Source organism: Diabrotica virgifera, chromosome 3, assembly GCF_917563875.1.
Source record: "Diabrotica virgifera virgifera chromosome 3, PGI_DIABVI_V3a".
Lineage (NCBI taxonomy): Eukaryota > Metazoa > Arthropoda > Insecta > Coleoptera > Chrysomelidae > Diabrotica > Diabrotica virgifera.
Genome location: NC_065445.1, coordinates 82,548,961 through 82,569,064, shown reverse-complemented (window position 1 = coordinate 82,569,064; position 20,104 = coordinate 82,548,961). Strand labels below are relative to the sequence as shown.

The following is a 20,104-nucleotide window of genomic DNA, read 5'->3' as shown; positions in this document are numbered from 1 at the left end:
TCCTTTAGGCTTTCGACCGACGCGTCTCTTTTTCTTCTCTTGGTCTCCATTCCAATAACCTCTTTGTCCATCGCCCATCTGTCATTCTGGCTGTGTCCTGCCCATCTCCGTCTGGCATTTCTTTCGATCGGTTAACTTTGTGCTTCTCTTGATCTCTTCATTTTTGATTTTGTCTCGCAGAGTTATTCCCAACATGGACTGATCTATTCTTCTCTCGTCACTCTGTTTGGTAGCTTGGATTCCAATTGGACTAATAATTGATTTATTCATTTTGTTAAATTTTTCTTTTCTGTACCAAAGTACATACCAAACATTTTCAATACGACCCAAACATAACTTTTCAGTTAATGGTTACTCAGTAGAAAAATTATACTATTTTTGTGTGCTTAAAATTTGCTCATCCTATATCAATATTTTAAAGAGAACCAAATCTAAAATTTTCTTAAATTTATGGTTTTCTGCAATTAATAATAGCTAACTGTGGTGAAATTTTACATAAAAGTTCATGAGAAATATTTTAGTACCCAAAAATTTAGAACTTAGCTATTGAATTATCATTTTCACTAAAAATTATTCGGAAGCTATCCCTAAAACAAATTTAGTATGTAAAGTTAAACGCCCTAGATGTAGAACAATGGAAGAACAGGAAAATTATGAGGAAGGTTGTGTTCGTCCGAAACTTGTTAAATTGCCTATATTCCCTAAAAATTAAAAGTGTTATTTTATTATTTATCCTAACTTTTGTTCCAGGTTTTGGAGGTTGGCATATGGGTAACCAAAGTCAAGATGAAGTATTTCTGGCCGCGCAAGAGGCCGTAGGTGCACATCGAGACTCACAAGGTAAGATTTTTGTTTTCAATTGTAAAGGCTTGTCTACTGTTCTGCAACTGACTTGTTAAAGGAGTGTATACTTCAACCACTCCTTTGGTCATGAGACCTGTTAGTACTTACAAACTACAATGGTAGTTGTTGAAGTTCTTTACAGTAGACAAGTTTCATTCACTTGCAAGTGGTATGGCAAAATTTAACACCCTGACTTCCAGTCTCTGGTTTAACATTTTATTTTATTTTACCTAACGGGTAGTCCTTGGTTTCTCCTGTTGCTTAACACTTAGCTTTTTATTTTACTAGATGTAGTAGTAGTTATTTTTGGTTTTACCCATCACCTTTCTCCCTCCCTCAAGATTGACAGCACTCCTTCATCAATTTTTCATTTGGAGGTACCAGCCAGCCCTACAGGTCAACCCAAAACCACTAGTATTTTAAATCTAAATTGTTTTGAGAGAAGTTTCATAGATGATACCTTACTATTAATAATTGTTAATGATTAGTTTCCTTTTTTGTTTTAAAATTTGCTTTTGCGTTTATACTGTAAAACGCTTTTTTAACATTATATTAGATATAAAGTTTTTAAGTTCAATCAGGCGTTTATACTGCAAAGCGCTTTGTTTATTATGTTATTAATATTTCAAACATTTCGGTTTTTGGGACCTAATGAAGACATCCAAAAGGTAAGAAGGGGGAGAATGGAGTAGAAACCAAACTGTTTCCAGATTCCTATTCATTTGCCTGTTCTTATAAAAGCACTGAAGATTTGTCAGTATTAGAATCATTTTTTTCTATTACATTACATAGACTAATTTGACTTTAATATATGACACTCTTCATGAAGTTAGTCACTAATGAACTATTACTTTTAAATTTGTGTTGGAAAGCACTTTGGTTTCTTAACAGAGACTGAGGTCTCGGTGTTTATTTATTCTCCCACTTGTTACGTTTTATTTTTCTTAAATTATTTTTTTGTTTCCTCCAAATCTATTTTGCCATACAACGAGCCAGTGCTTGTTTTTGTTGGGTATTGTAACTTTGTTTGGGCCTGCACAAACCATATTCTACTATTTGACTGGCGCCTGCTTTGGCTTTTCTAAATTACTTTTTAAGTGTGGAGTATGGTCTGTACTTGTCTTGTAATTATAATGTTGGCCTTCTATCTCATTTTTATTCTTTACTTTGGTCTAACATTGTATAATGCATGCTTTTATTGTATATTTGTACATTTTTTATTTTTTACTTTGGCAGTATGGCTAGTTTTTGTCTTACTGCACATTTAATTCATTTTTATCTAAATGTGTTAAATATAACAGATTTAGAAGTTTATGTATTTTGATTTTGCAACAATTGTTGTAAAAATTAAATTCAGTTACATGATTTCATGTAATGAAGCACATTCTTCTATTTATATTACATATAATTTTATGTAATATATTCCTCAAAGAGATGACAGCAAAAAAATAAATTTCACATTTGTGAAATTTGTTTTCACTATCAAGTCACCATTATGGATTACTATTATGGATTACTATTATGGATTACCATTATGGATTACCATTATGGATTACCATTATGGATTACCATTATGGATTACCATTATGGATTACCATTGTGATACCATTATGGATTACCATTGTGATACCATTATGGATTACCATTGTGATACCATTATGGATTACCATTGTGATACCATTATGGATTACCATTGTGATACCATTATGGATTACCATTGTGATACCATTATGAATTACCATTGTGATACCATTATGGATTACCATTGTGATACCATTATGGATTACCATTGTGATACCATTATGGATTACCATTGTGATACCATTATGGATTACCATTGTGATACCATTATGGATTACCATTGTGATACCATTATGGATTACCATTGTGATTACCATTATGGATTACCAATATGGTTCATCATTATGGATTAAACATACATTTAACAAGTTTCTTTAATGATGCTTCTAACATGCTTGCAAAAAAATTGCATACATGTTTCATTAGTGCAAGTTTTTCAATATTTCCTGTTCATTAATCTTTTATTTTTCAGTTTTTTTTTGTAGCTGTACTTTATAGTACAGTGAGGTACAAACTATTGACATTTTAACAGCTATTGACCAAGGAACCATTAATTGCAAAATTACTTTTATTTGCAAGGAATGCTGACTTAGTTAATTCTGTTTTTATTACTAATCCTTTTAATTTACAGCTTTGATTGATCCAATGTTAAAGCATACTATATTGCTTTAAAATTTCTTCAATCGCATTCCTTCTTCATGACACAGTTCTTACTAATTTGCAACTCCTACAGTTGCCAGTTAGTGCAGACAAGTCAACATATTTTACTTAATTCAGTGTAGCTGTGGATTGATACAATACACAGTGAGGTAATATTTAAGTGTAATTTTATGCTACCATGAACATATATTTTTCCATTCCAACTTCGCTGATGCATATTTTTGCATACAGTAATGAAGTATCCATCTAATACTTTATGTGCAATATTTCTTGCATATAAAGTTTGCTACATACAAACAAGGAGAGGAAACCTCAAGTATTCATCAAATACTTTATGTGCAATATTTCTTGCATATAAAGTTTGCTACAAACAAGAAGAGGAAACCTTTTTTTTTTGTCAACCTTAACATTCCTTTGTAGTGAAGAAACTGATTTATGGCTTTATGATCATGCTCAGTAAAGAAGTGTGAACACACATTTCTCTACTGAACAGTGATGCTTAGACATCTTGACCCTTTCTCTATTACAAATGAAATTACCTATTAATAAAAGTATGATCATTGATCACATGTATAAATTATTTATATCCAAATTGTGATATAAATACTTCATACACATGTTCAATGTGTAAGTCCTATTTCAGATACCGATTGATCACATGTATAAATTAATTATGTCCAAATTGTGATGTAAATACTTTATACATGTGTTCAATGTGTATGTAAAATGATGTTATATGTCTGTTAACTTGCCATCAATGTGAAGCTTATAAACAATTGGGCCTGCTGGTATGGATGTGCTTTGTTGAGTAGAGGGCCAACAGTAGATGTTGAACTATCCTGGTTTTGTGTACACATATATCCTGCTGAGCATATTATACTTTCTTAATGTGTTTGGACAGTGAGTCTACAAAAAATCGGGATGGAAAAACAGCCTTCTGTTTTTGGTTCTTAGTATGAATGTTACTTTTTCTTTACAGACCCATTACCGTACAAGTGTTCACGTTGTTGGCGAAGTTATTCAGTATCATATACATTAGAAAGACATCTACGGTACGAATGTGGAGTCGCTAAACAATTTACTTGTTCCATTTGCTCAAAGAAATTTTCTCGTAGAGATATTTTAAGAGTACATCAGAAAAATTTCAGGCATGACATAAATCATGGTATGGTTCAACCTTTAGAGCCAAATCAAGATTTAAGCCAAATGCAGGGATCATAATTTGTCTTGATCCCCCAATATATTTTAGTAAGTAGGCCGAATATTTCTCCTCAAGAAATATTCGGACTGGGTGGAGGTGGGTTAAGTAACTTCCCTTCAGGAAGTTGCCTTTTTAAGGTGAATTTTGCCATCACCTTATTTTTTAATATCCATAGTCCTTCGTTTCCAAATCCACATTCCTATCACATCTCATCTGGTTCATATCATGTTTCATTTTCACCTTCATTAAATTCTTTCTCTTTCATCAACTATTCCAAGGATGGGTGGCTGCAACCTTTTCATGTAAGTATAAAACATTTTATTAAAGAGCTATTTAAAGATTTTGTTCCTAATTACTAAGGCTTTTGGAGCCTCACTACTGTGCAATTTGTCAATATTTGTGCCTGTTTTGTCCATCAGCTATTAAAAACTACTTCTTTTTAATAGTCTGCAAGAACAAACCAGGGAATTTTTGTTTTACTAGTTACTAGTCGTTTTACATTGTGCAGTGAACATTTGTCTTTAAAAAAGCGAAGCAATGGTTAACACATATCCAAGGCACTAAGTATCTCATTTCTTCTGATCATTGCTTATAATTTAATCTCGAGTATTTAAATTCAAATGTATTGTCAGATACATATTTAATGACGAGACTTACATTATTCAAAACCATGTATAGAAATAATACCATAAAACCCCATGACTATAACCATGTCACCATCCCCACATATGACTGACATGATTTTGAGGAATGTAAGCCTTCACGGCTGGTGTTCTGTAATGGTAAATTCTTTTTGGGCTTTATAATTGGTCGTGATGTGGATCTATTTCTTTCTTGTGCCTTTCAACTGTGACAGACATCGAAGACTATGCAACATAGGTCATAACTGTCGGGTAGAAGACCGTTATGAACTGTCTTCTACTCATTGATAGTTTACACGCTGCCTTTGACGTCTCATGGAAGTTGCAGGCCAGGAAGAAATAATTCCAGCTCGGTCTATAAACCCCAAGAACAATGTAACCATGAGATAACCACTTTAGTTTTCCACTGATCTGAAGAAATTTTAAGATATGCCGAAAATTATACAAATATTTAACGAAACTTTTTCTCTGTTGTTACAGACTAACCTGTTCCATTCCCGTGGCCAAAGAAGACTTACGTTTTTATTATAACAAAAGTCGTTAATATATTGATTTTGTTAAACCTCCCGATTTTTATTTAGTTTACCTCTCTGCCTTACCACTTGTTATGCTGCTTTTTTCATGGTTAATTCATTGGCTTATATTGTACTAAAACAAATAACATCTACAAAAAAAGCAGAATAGCAGATTAATGCTTTAAACTTCCATTCAGGTCCCACTTGGTGAATAAAGTGATCATCGAGTGCTTAGATTAGATTTTTGATTCATATAAAACGAGTCTTATAAAACTCTTTTCGTGATCACTTTTTTCACAGTTTGAAGCTAGATCACAAGTGAATGATTGTTGCTCCAAAATCACCAGTAAACATGGAATAGACATTGAAATCGCTAAATACAGCAGAATTATTTTACAGGCGGAAATTGGATCCTACAGCATATCGATCCAGACTCTGCTACTGGTTTTCCCTGCCACAACTGCGGGAAAATATACAAACATCGTGGAAATATGCGCAGACATATGGTCTATGAATGTGGAAAAGATGCACGATTCCAATGTTCTTTCTGTGACAGAAAATTTCACCAACAATCTAATTTGAAAAGACACTTTGAAAACAAACATACAATGCTACCAAAGTTCAGCAACAGTATTACAGTATATAGAACCAGAACAGTATCCTGAGATCACTCTCGTAAATGTATGCCTCTACTTCCCAAACTTCCTAAATTGTAAATGTCACATTTTCACTCTATTTGGAATTTTGGTGCCAGTATTCTTCTTTCCCTGTTTTGTGTACATGTTTAAATTAGAAATCTTCTCATTTAGTTTTAGTATAAACTTTTTCTCATTTTTTGGAGTCTTTCCAATTACAGCTCCTTTAGCGAATCACAACTGAGAGAAATCATCTGGCTAAAGTTTAGGTGGGTGTACGACCGACGACAGCGTTTGTCACAGGCCATGATTCGTTCCAGGAACTGTATGTAATTCGATTTATAGAAATCTTCACCATTTTTTTGGGTTCTTTTTCCAATTTATGATATTTTTGATTTGCTGAGTGTGTACAATGTGAGTGTTGAGCAAATACATTGAAATTTACCAGCCATTTGCGATCGGCCCAAAAATCATGGCAGCAATGAACTGTATTCTGTATCATTTTATTTTTCTTAAAATTATTCGGGGAGAACAGATGCTACATTTGCGAGATGTCTCTGAACTAGTCACTACAAAGTTAAGAATTGTAAATAGCTTTAAATAAGATTTCAAAATTTACTAAAGATAGGGAATAATGGTCACTAAGATTTTTTAAATTATTTAGTTTAAGTGACCAAATATAGTTATTATCTAGTCAGTGTGGTGTGCCATTTGTTAAGTTCAATCAGTTTGAATGACCTTTTCTTAAATGAGGCGCTCGGAGCAACAGTGGCCTAACCACAATCCACAATTTTACCAAAACGCTTTTATTACATAAAGTTATCCATAAAGTATTTTCAGATACGGAGTCATTCAAGCAACCAATGATTGAGCCATTCTGCATCTGAAAATACATAACAAGGGATAACTTTAATGTAATAAAAGCGTTTTAGTAAAATTATGGGTTGTGCCTTAGGCCACTGTTCTGAGCGTCTTGCATGAAAATTTTAAATCATAATTTTCGGAATAGGTAATTTTAACTGGTTCTTAGTATATAAAATAGTTAACAAGGATCCTATAAATGGACCTTCCATTGTAACGCAGTCAAAGAAATATATACCAAAGATTTTCACGAAGCATTTATTTTCTCTGGCGTCATGAAAAGATCCTGTAATGAGAGGCCTAACACGGTAAGTATCCGGTTCATTAATATGGGGAGATAAACATACATTTGGCAGTTCAATTTTTTAATTTACTTTTATGTTTTAGGGGAAAGTACCTAAATTTTTTTACCTTTTTTAATTTTTTTATTGAAATTTTATACAATGAAGCATTATAAGGGGTCAATAACAATCTAATCTTTGCGCATGCGCATTTACGATCATGCGTAGGAAAGTGAAATAAAATATTGATTTTGTGGCAACATTTTGAAGTGTTTTGGTTTCCTCTTCTAAATTACATTCGGTCAGCCTACCTGTTACATCTTGTGCTACCTTTACAATTTTCTTAAGTTCTAGTTCCATACATTGATTTTTTTCGATGTTCATTCTCCTTTTTTATCTCTTATTTCTTTTATATTTGTCTTGCGTAGGGGACATAACAATTCCAATTTAAATATCTTAATTATCGGCTACAGTAGTTTAGCTATTGTCAACAATTTCTATACATTTGGCATTTTATTTTCAGTAACTTTATTATATTGCAGAAAGTTGCATTAAAAAAAATAAAGTAAATCTATGAACAATTGCAAGTTAGTGTTCTTAGTGACAGACAGTTCCACATTCGCTTTTGGTTCTCCTAGTCTCTGTGTGCTTGGTCAAGTGCGTTTTTTAGCTTCGCAACGAAATTCTTTTTCCGATGTTTGTTAAGTGACTTGCCAAAAAAGTTTATAACCTAGATACAAAAAAAAATCTTATCAGGTCGTCGCGTCTTATTTTGCGTAATCCATGATCCGTGGATCACCACTTGTTGATTTGAATTTGTATTGCTCTAGTTTTTCGTAAATTCACAATCTTATTGCAATCTGATTATTTCTATCGATAAAATCTCTACCTAGATTATGATTATTACTCAAAATACTCATGCCAAATAATGTGTCACTTGTCACGTGCAAATAAGTTAATACTTTCAGTTAATTTCATTAATTTGCCACTGATCATTAATATGAACTGCTTATCGTCGGCCTAATATGAAAAATGCACCAGTCCAAAATATTTAATTTTAGACTTTTGATGTCATTGTTAGCATTATCCATAATATTTACGGCTCCGTTTTTTTCTAATATAGGTAGTTCACTAGATTTTGCAAAAATTTTTTGTCTCCTGTAATATCAGGTTTTTTGGGCTTATATGTATAGTATATTTTTTATTTCTAATCGGAAGATGAAAACTCGTGTTATGGAAAAAATAGAGAACAGGTGCAGAATAATAATAATCACAATCTTAAAAAAGTTAGTCGTAACTACAAATGCAAAACATTAATATTGATAGAACATACATACAGCAACCAAAAACAGTCTTATGTATATCTAATGGATTCTACATATTATCATGCACTCATCGTTTCCAGCACGTAGCGTTTAGTTTCCGAAAAATATTTATTTTAATGGTTTTAAATATGAACAATTCATACTGTCCGGAACGTATGGTATCAGACACGTCTTTGTAAAAGGTGTTTCGGAGACTACGCTACGTGCCGGGAACGATGAGTGCATGATATAATGTAGAATGAGATATGAACAGTAAAAACTATTCAAAATTATTAAAAACGTCAAATTGTATGACTATACATAATTTTTACTTATTAGTCTAGTAAAATAAAATTACACTACATGTAAATCAAAATGTACAGCTGGTTCCTAAAAAAACTGATACGACTCTTAGTAAGATTTGATCATTTTGAGCAGTGTATGATTGGTCTGACATTATATTATATTTATTATGACAGACAAATAATAAAATAAACAAACAAACAGCCATTTTTTGACAGTTATCTGACAAATTTTAAGATTTGGCAGTGACAGTGACAGTATGTAAATAATAAGTATTTATCCTTCAAAATATAATAAATTAAATATAATTAAAATCATATTCATTATATCACACCTCATCAAAAGCTTTTTACAAGAACAGACTACATCAAGATCCCCTATAAATCGTGCTGGTAATTGCCTTGCAGCGAGACCAAAAACAAAAAGAAGAAGAAGAAGAAAGTACACTGCTCAATTTTCTACAAAATACGCTTTAAGAGTCGTATCAGTTTTTTTTGGAACCAGCTGTACATTCGTACAGGTTGAAACAAATTTTATATTTAAAAGTTTAGGTGGGTACAAAAGATATTTTCAAAAAAGTATCCAAATCATACAGGGGATCATTGTTTAATTAATTAAAAAGGGGTCATTTTTGCAAAAAAATACTTTTTTAACTACTGAGGTCATTCAATTACTAATAGTAGGTCTATAGGACTAATAAAGGTCTAGGATTATTTTCTACAAAGTTGAAGGGTAAATTTTTCATATAAGACTTACTAAATTAAATTCGACCTCCTATTTATTTAAATAATTGTACATAAAACTTTAAAAACAAATTTGCAAACTATTATTTTTAGCGTTTTAAATAAGCACTATAAAATATCTTATTTTACAGGAGAAGTTGCGCTATCTTACCAGTATTAACCAAAAAAAAAATTGGTTAAAAATATTTAATATTTTTTGAGATATTGAATTTGTTTATTAAATGTTACTATATTTTCAATTGCAAAAACGCGGTTGTTGCCAAAGACTTATTTACCTGTATTAAATCTTATTATTTTTATTTTTATGTATATTTTCGATAAATGTATTGATACATTCAAATTTCAATTAAACTTCCCCCTAAAATGGCATTTGAAAATAATTCAAATTTGTTTATAATTTGTTTTTTTAATAACGTCACGGGGATTAAATATTTTGAAATGCCGTTTCGATAATTGAGTTCCTGGGAATTTTTCACTAATTAACAATTTTTTTTTGTCTTTTTTTTCTCTTCTTTTTTTTCTTGGAGTTATATTACTACGGGCCCTTTTAGGGTTAAGTTTCATTAAGCATGTCGACTCTCTTAAGTTGTAGACTATAGACCTAAAAATATTAAGATTTAACAAAAATCTCTTTAATAAAATGTGTCTACTTACTGAGTTACAGGGTGTTTCATTTAAAATTTAAAAATTATTGTTACCAAGTACTTTAAAACTATTTGACGTATCCTTATCATACTTGGCAGAAAGTGTGGGTACTATACAGTCTACTAAATTGTGATAAATAAAAGTTTCTAGCTACTACCAGAGGTGTACGACAGGGGATAGTGAATTATTGACCCTTCCCAAATTCTACGCCACTGAGGGAATTGCTATTTTAGCGAAATTTTTCGATTCTCTAATACTTTCTATGTAAATAATATACTCTTTACTGGTAACGATTAAGTCATTAGTTTTCGAGATGTTGGACGTTAAAAATTAAATGGCATAGTTATTTTGATTTATTCATTCATTCATTTTAAACTTCCAATATCTCTCAAACTGATGACTTTATCGATACCAATAAAGTTATTTACATACAAAGTATTGGAGAATCGAAAAATTTCGCTAAAATAGTAGTTCACTCAGTGGCGTAGAATTTGGGTAGGGTCAATTATTCACTATCCCCTATTGTACGCCTCTGGCACTAGCTAGAAACGTTTATTAACCACAATTTAGTAGGGTGTATAATAGCCACACTTTCTGCCAAGTATGATAAGGATACGTCAAATAGTTTTAAAGTACTTGGTAACAATAATTTTTAAATAAAACACCCTGTAACTCAGTAAGTAGCCACATTTTATTTAAGAGATTTCTTAATATTTTTAGGTCTAGAATCTACAACTCAGAGATTCGACATTCTTAATAAAATTTAACCCTAAAAGGGCCCGTAGTAATATAACTCCAAGAAAAAAGAAGAAAAAAACGACAAAAAAATTTTGTTAATTAGTAAAAAATTCCCAGAAAGGCAATTATCGAAACGGCATTTCAAAATACTCAATCCCCGAGACGTTATTAAAAAAACAAATTATAAACAAATTTGAATAATTTTTAAATGCCATTTTAGGGGGGAGTTTAATTAAAATTTGAATTTATCAATAGATTTATCGAAAACATACATAAAAATAAAAATAATGAGATCTTAAGCAGGTGAATATTTCTTTGGCAACAACCGCATTTTTGCAATTGAAAATATAGTAACATTTAATAAACAAATTCAATATTTTCAAAAATATTAAATATTTTTTGACCAGTTTTTTTTTACTTAATACTGGTAATATAGCGCAACTTCGTCCGTAAAATATGATATTTTATAGTGCTTATTTAAAACGCTAAAAATAATTTTTTGCAAATTTATTTTTAAAGTTTTATATACAATTATTTAAATACATAGGGGATCAAATTTAATTCAGTAAATCTTTGTGAAAGATTTATCCCTTAACTTTGCAGGAAAAAATCCCATAGACCTTCATTAATAAGTGAATTACCTCAGCAGTTTAAAAAGTATTTTTTTTGCAAAAATGACCCCTTTTTAATTATTTAAACAATGATCCCCTTCTATGATTTGGATACTTTCTTGAAAATACCTTTTGTACCCACCTAAACTTTGATGTAAAATTTGTTTTAACCTGTACGAATTTACATTTTGACTTTTTTTTATTTTATTAGGCTATATAGTTTATTGCCAGATATAAGAACGACCTTAACCGATCTGTTTAATGGATAAAAATTATTTGATATGTAATATAGCCCCATGGTACAAAGACGCGTCTTTGTACCATGATATAGCCCGATGTAATTCTGTCCAGACTATAATTAATAATTAAAAAATGACTTAGTTTCATAAATTCTAAAAAATTTTCAATCCAGGCAGATATTTTAACTTTTTTGGATCATTGGAAACAAAAAAGTCTTTAATTTTTCTTAAGTTAATTGTTTTCGAATAAACAATTTCAAACTGGAACAAGAACGAAAAGTTGTGATTTTTTAACCCCTTAACGTACGTACCTCGAGTTAATTCGAGTGCTCTAAACTGGCCAAATTTTGCACACTAGAGATAATTCGAGCGGCGCGTTGTACTTTGTTACTATAATTTTTCACACTCAAATGCAATCGGGAATTGAAAGTAATGTGAAAGCAAAAAATAATCGTTTATTGATATTTATCATTTACATGTGATTGTAAGCTATAACACTTAATTCTTACTTAGTATAAAATATAATCCTTTTTCTACTTATCTCTTACTTGTGAGCCGCTTTCTGACAAATTTGCGTATTCATATTCTGATTCGCTCATTTTTCAATATATATCACGCTCCTAGGCAATAAACAAAATACGTTCCAATAAAAAAAAGATCGTTCATCGCATAGTCCTTCCGATTATTCTAACAAAAATTTTTAATCATCCAGTGACAGTTTCGTGACGATTATTTCAGTAATCGGATAAATGCAAGTACTAGTTGGGCTGACCCACAGTATAAAGAGGGACAGTAGAACCACTCTCCGAAAAATTGGAAGTAAAATCTGTAGTCGCGCATGGCGACCGCGCAATGTTCTTAGTCGCTTTTGCCCCATTCTCGCATTGCTAGTCGCATATAAACGTACGGATTTTAACAGGGAAAACCCGCATCCACCACTGGTGAATTGCCAATTGCATACTGCCGGTATTACTTCTTGAGATCAAATCGCCGACAGAGGAGTGGTTTTACTGTGGAACCTGTATATACTGTGGGCTGACCTGCGCAATAGGATCGCTAACGAGCGATCCACAATTATTGGGATCAAAGCTAGCCGTGCAAAAAATTACGTATGTCATGTTTTAATTTGAATTTATATCATTGGTTTATCAATTAATTTTGATTAAGATTATAAAACATAAAAAAATCAGTCAAAGCCTAAGGCTACGGCTCCACGGGCGGGAAATTGACGCTAGCAGTAGCAGTAAAATGAACTTAAGGTTCCGCGGAACGGAATGGGAATAGCCGAACTGAACCGACTACGCACAAGTCCTGTAGTCGGTACAGTTCGGCTATCCCTATTCCGTTCCGCGGAACCTTAAATTCATTTTACTGCTACTGCTAGCGTCAATTTCCCGCCCGTGGAGCCGTAGCCTAACACATAACCTTAATCAGAAATAAAAAGAATTAACAAAATTATAAATAACAATAATAAATAAAATCAAACAAACTACATAACCTAACTTTCTTGTTTACTTGACGTACACTGCAAAGTTGACTTAAACTGGAAAGTATATCTGAATTAAGAATAGACATGCACTGTATAGCTATCTCTGTCGTTCAAAGCCACCTATAGTGACAATAATTTTGGATCACACGTTATTTTACATTAAAAATAAATTGATTTTTTTGGCCGGTCTTTCAAAAAAATTGTGCATTAAGGGATTAACGTTCCAAAAACACAGTAAAAAATATTTTTGTAATCAAGTACCTAAATTCAAGGTCCCAACAAGAATTTTTGGCATGTTTTTTAAAATATTTTTTAATTATTAATGGAAGGTTCCAAAATGATAAAAAAATCTAAAATACTATGTGCCCGGGCCAAAAAAATTTTAGTAGTATAAAAAAGTCATTTTTTATTTATTAATTACATACAGTCTGTAGACAATTATATCGGGTACCCCTTGTTTTTTTAAAATGTTTAACGTACTAAATTACCTATCAAATAATTTTTATCCATACAGATCGGTGGTCGTACCTATCGGATCTTAAAGGCCGCGTCTCACCATAAAATATTTTGACAAACTTGACGTACTTGAGGAAGTACGTCAAAGTGACGTCACGATTGCAGTTTTTTTGAAATTCTAAAAATCTGCTCTTACTATCAGTCTAACTTGTTTGTGCTTATTTAAAATTAAAATTTTTCATTATTATCCATAATGAACACTCAGGATGTGACGTCACTAACTGTCACTTTCAGTTTGATCAAATTATTTGATGGTGGGACGCGGTCTTAAGACTATTACGATCAAATAGTATTTGACTTGAAACTGCTAGATTTATGTACATAAACTGTAGGGGTGTTCATTTCAAATATACATCGATGTTTTTTGCGATGCATCAATCGGAAAGCTTGCATCGATGTTTTTCGATACATCGATGTTTTCGATGCATCGATAAAAACATCAAATGCGCATGCGCGCGTCAATTATCATGTGAAACGCGCATGCGTAGTAGCCATGTTGAACGAAAACGGGTTTGAAGTTGAAAAAATAAGAGAAGAAGAGGGAGTTAATGCCATTATCCGCAATGGATACGGCAGGAGAAAAAAAAGAAGTCTAAAACAACTCTGCGCTAGAGCTAAAACAGAATGAAACAAAGAGAGGATTAGTTGGAAAAGATGACTTGAATTTGACTAGTTTATTCGATGCATCGAAAAAAATACATCGATATATCGTAAATATTCACTGTATCCGATGTATCGGATTGATTCGATGCATCGAATGGTAAATATCGATGTTTTTCGATGTATCGATGTATATCGAGCATCCCTAATAAACTGTCATTGTATACCGGGTGTACGAATCAAACTGTGCCTTTTTCTCAAAGTTCGCATCACCCTGTGGACTATTCTGGCATTTATAAAATACTGAAATTAAAACCTAACTATAGCCCCAGGTTTTCTTAACATTTTGTCTTTCGATTCATTTGCTTATATTGGATAATGAAAAAGTTAGGTACTTTAACAACTGGCCATGTTTGTCATCAGTACATGGTGTTTCTAAATAAGTGTGACAAACTTTAGGGGGTAATTTTACATGAGAAAATAATGACAATTTGCTTTATAATCATAATGTCCGCAAACGCTTTGATTCCGAGATACGGGATGTTCAGTATTTTTTTACAAACTGACGATTTATTTATTGCTTTAAAACCAGTTGAGATATGCAAATCAAATTTGGTGGGTTTTAAGACGTAGTTATTGCACATTTTTTGACATACATTTTATATTCACCATTGGCGCGCAAACGGGTATTATGACCGATAATATTACCCGTACGCACGCCAATGGTGATTATAAAATTCTTAATTGTATGTCAAAAATGTGCAATAACTACGTCTTAAAACCCACCAAATTTGATTTGCATATCTCAACTGGTTTTAAAGCAATAAATAAATCGTCAGTTTGTAAAAAAATATTGAACATCCCGTATCTCGGAATCGAAGCGTTTGTGGACATTATGATTATTAAGCAAACTGTCATTATTTTCATGCGTAAAATTACCCCTTAAAATTTGCCGCACTTATTTCAAAAAAACCCTGTACTGATGACGAACATGGCCAGTTGTTAAAGTACCTAACTTTTTTATTATACAACATAAGCGAATGAATCGAAAGACAAAATGTTAAGAAAACCTGAGGCTATAGTTAGTTAGGTTTTAATTTCAGTATTTTATAAGTGCTAGAATAGTCCACAAGGTGATACGAACCGAGAAAAAGACAGTTTGATTCGTACACTCGGTATACAATGACAGTTTGACTGTCTAGCAACAATATTATTACAGCGATATTGTCAATGAATAAGGCTATAACGTGGTAAAAAATCACTTTAATCGAACAACAGGTTTAGGAATTTCGAAACTTCAAAAATGACCAAATTTTTAGTGGATCGATTTTTTTGCATCGCAGTGTATATAGAAAATATACAGCGTAGCTTGTAAAAGCCAAATGGAATTGATTATTTCGCGAATGAACGATTTTGGAAATAAATCCCGAAACGGGTCGATTTTTATTTTCAAATTGATTTTTTGGCTGATGGTGATGGTAGATTAATAATTAATAATATACTAGTGACGTCATCCATCTGGGCGTGATGACGTAATCGATAATTTTATTAAATGAGAATTAGGATAGTTTGCTAGTTCATTTGAAAGGTTATTCAATTCTCTATTCAGCAATTCAAACACTAACATAATTACTTGGGTATCCAAAAAACTTCTTTTTAATTAACTCGTTGGCACAAGAATGTATGTAACGTAGTTACATAATTCAAAATACATTTTACTGCTGTCACCCTGTATAAATAATTATGTTTAATGTTTATATTACTAAATAGAGACTCGAATAACCTTTCAAATGAGCTAAAGGGAAAGAGACAAGGAATGCACGTAATTTTCCACTTGTTGCCATGCTCTAAATAGGGAAAATATTTAGGGAATAATCAGATTTTTTTATCATTTTAATCATTATTACATTTGACGAAATTGTAACTGACCTGTCATAATATGGAAGGTTAAATATGTCAAAATATTGTTTTCAAATTATAATCTGGGAAAACGAAATACAGATACATACTAGGGCAGTCCGATAAGTACTTAGCCTCTCCGCCCGATGGCGCCACTATCGCAAATGAAGTACCTACACTGTCATTTAATGCGTTATCGTAGACGGCTAATGTCAAAATTTCAGCCAAATCGAAATTATAGTATTGTTGTGGTTGCGTGTGAAAGTCAGCGTGTTCTCGGATTTTAATAAAATGGAAAAAGAGCAATATCGGTCGGTGATTCGATTCTTGTTTTTGGAAGGGAAATCACGCAGCGAAATCAAAAAGCGCTTGTCTCTTCTCCTTCGATGGTAACTGTCAAAAATTGGTTTAATGAGTTTTCAACGTGGACGAAGACGAAGGTCGGTTTTTAATAAGTCACGCGTAGGTTCCCCGAAAATGGCTACCACGAGAATAATGTGACAAAAATCCACAATGTTGTATTGGCAGACCGCCGACTGAAGGTGCGCGAGATAGCTGACACAGTAGGCATCTCAAAAGACCGCGTAGGTAACATCTTGCATGAAATGTTGGGCATGAGAAAGCTGTCGGCGCGATGGGTGCCGCTTTTGCTCACTTCAGACAATAAGCGCAACCGTGATACCACTTTAGAGCAGTGTTTGGCGCTATTTAAGTGTGGGCCAAAGGAGTTTTTACGTCGTTTCATAACCGTCGACGAAACATGGATTCACTGGTATACACCAGAAACCAAGGAACAGTCGAAAGAGTGGACAGCACCCTGCAAACGTGCTCCGAAGGCGAAGACTCTCCAATCGGCCGGAAAAGTGATGGTCAGCATTTTCTGGGATTCACAAGTTGTGATCTACATCGACTACTTGGAGAAGTCAAAACGATCACAGTGCTCTATTATGCCGAATTATTGGGCCGATTCGACGACGAATTAAAGAAAAAAGACCCCATTTGGCAAAGAAAAAAGTGCTCTTCCACCATGACAACGCACCGGCTCACACCTCCGCCGTCGCCATGGCCAAATTGGTCGAATTGGGCTACGAACTGTTGCACCATCCACCGTATTCTCCAGATTTGGCCCCGTGCGACTACTATTTGTTTCCAAACTTGAAAAAGACACTCGCTGGGCAGAAATTTAAGTCTAATGAGGTCATCGCCGCCACGAAAGCATATTTTGCAGACCTCGTGAAAAGGTATTTTTCAGACGGGTTAAGGAAGTTGGAGCATTACTGAGTCAAATGTATCGAGCTAAAAGGAGACTATGTAGAGAAATAAATTGCCACTTTTCCAAAATTTTCCTTTTTCTTTTGTAGGCTAAGTACTTATCGGACTACTCACGTACATTATTGTTTTAATACAATTCTATTAAATAAATATCAAACACTTTGAATCAAAATCAAATCGAGAAACTAAAGTAACAGGATTTAATGTGTACAGTTTCATAGGACAGTTTATATTTTAACAACTTCACATCTATAAATAAGAACAATATGAGTTTGACACTTATAGTACAGAGAGTTGTCTTTGTTTCACACTCTTAAAGGCAAAGAGAAACAGTATAGTATAGAAACACGACCCCTATTCTTATTAAAAAAAATATCGATTACTTGATCACGCTCAGATGGATGACGTCACTAGTATGATACGCCAAAAAATCATCATAATTTAAAAATAAAAATCGACCCGTTCGGGATTTATTTCCAAAATCGCATCATTCACAAAATAATGAATTTATTTGGCTTTTACACACTATGACTATATGCTCAGAAATTTGCAATAAAAATAATAAAGTGAGTATGAAACATTGGTAAATACACTGGGGTGCAAAATTAACAGGACGCCATAATGGGTCATTTTTGATGTCTCGAATTTCCTAAACCTATTGTCCAATTTAAGTGATTTTTTAATATGTTATAGCCTTATTCTTTATCAATATCGCTGTAATAATATTGTGGCTAAACAGGTAAATTTTCATTGCATACCGGGTGTACCAATGAAACTATGTTTTTTTCTTAAACTTCGCATCGCCCTGTGGAATATTTTAGCATTTATAAAATACTCAAATTAAAACGCAACTCTACCCTTATGTTTTCTCAACATTCTGTTTTTTGATTCATTCGCTTAAGTAGGACCATAAAAAAGTTAGGAAATTTAACAACTAGCCATGTTCTTTATCAATACAGGGTGTTTCTAAATAAGTGCGACAAACTTTAAGGGGTAATTCTACATGAAAAAATAATGACAGTTTGCTTTATCAACCTATGTCCGCAAATGCTTCATTTCTGAGATAGAGGGTGTTAAAACTTTTCTTACAAGCTGACGATTTATTTATTGCTTAAAAACCAGTTGAGATATGCAAATAAAATTTGGTGGGTGTTAAGACGTAGTTATTGTACATTTTTTGACATACAAGTAAGAATTTAATATTCACCATTGGCGCGCATACGGGTAATATAAGCCCTCATATTATCCGTATGCGCGCCAATGGTGAATATTAAATTCTTAATTGTATGTCAAAAAATGTGCAATAACTACTTCTTAAAACCCACCAAGTTTCATTTGCATACCTCAACCGGTTTTAGAGCAATAAATAAATCGTCAATTTGTAAGAAAACTTTCAACACCCCCTATCTCGGAAACGAAGCATTTGCAGACATATCGTTGATAAAACAAACTGTCATTATTTTTCATGCAGAATTACCCCTTAAAGTTTGCCAATTATAACGGAGGGTTAAAAAACACGCTGTATTGATGAAAAACATGGCTAGTTGTTAAAGTACCTAACTTCTTTATTATCCAACATAAGCGAATGTATCAACAAACAAAATGTTGAGAAAACATGAGGCTATAGTTGGATTTTAATTTTAGTATTTTATAAATGCTAGAATATTCCACAGGGTGATGCGAACTTTGAGAGAAAAACACAGTTTGATTGATACACCAGGTATACAATGAAAATTTAACTATTTAGCAACAATACTATTACAGCGATATTGCTAAAGAATAAGGCTATATTATATTAAAAAAATCACTTAAATCGGACAAGAGGTTTAGGTTTAAATTTGAGACATCAAAAATGACCTATTTTTAAGGTGTCCGATTAATTTTGCACCCCAGTGTATGTCTGACTATCAAAATATATTTGATGACAAGTCAGTAATACGAAGACTGCCTCCTTTACTCCAGCCCTGACCAGCTTACAAAATTGGCAAATATACGACATTGTATCATATGCTTCTTTTAAGGTTTTAACGTAATAAAATATATCTGTCTGCTACATTTATCTGAAATCGGAGTTTTCTCGCATTCTCCAAGTGCTTGACTAAATATTTAGCCGAATTGAGGTAGTTTGTCAGGCACTCAAGCACAACATCGATTGCTAGCAGTTTTGTTTTAAATATAAGGAGTATTTCCGAGGGCTAATGACAGTTTTTTTGTTAGAACCAGTAACGCCCATTACAACTTTCTCTTGTCTTCCACCAGTATAAAACGTGAGGTGCCCTCCTGCGAATTTGTACCATTTCGTTTTGGTTTATGTCTGTGGGTGTGGGCACCTTCACTTTATTCCACATCTATAAATTTCTAGATACCCAATCGGGTCGCTGGATTTAAGGTCATGAGCCTTTGCTAAGTTAGGGAAGTTTCTAGAGCCATGCATATGGATGTGCAGAGGAGGAAAGTCGGGCACTACTTCTAAGGTTGCAATGGGGCATGATCGCATTGTTACCTGTGATTCACAATCGGATTTGCA

General features: G+C 32.9%; 1 protein-coding gene across 50 annotated transcripts in view; it reads left to right on the top strand.

Moving 5' to 3' along the window:
- Nucleotides 1-20,104, top strand: part of LOC114336038 (longitudinals lacking protein, isoforms H/M/V) — a 630,205-nt gene that overhangs the window by 31,423 nt on the left and 578,678 nt on the right. For 48 of the 50 annotated variants that reach the window (XR_007697054.1, XM_050646589.1, XM_050646593.1 and 45 more), the window contains exon 4: nt 751-840. Coding sequence is in view for 49 of the 50 variants with exons in the window: in XM_050646589.1 (XP_050502546.1) it covers nt 751-840 (90 nt within the window). In the remaining variant the exon portion in view is untranslated. Of the gene's footprint in view, nt 1-750; nt 841-5,406; nt 5,489-5,840; nt 7,192-20,104 lie in introns of those variants that run through there. The other 2 variants (XM_050646576.1, XM_050646616.1) reach the window with 2 other exon arrangements.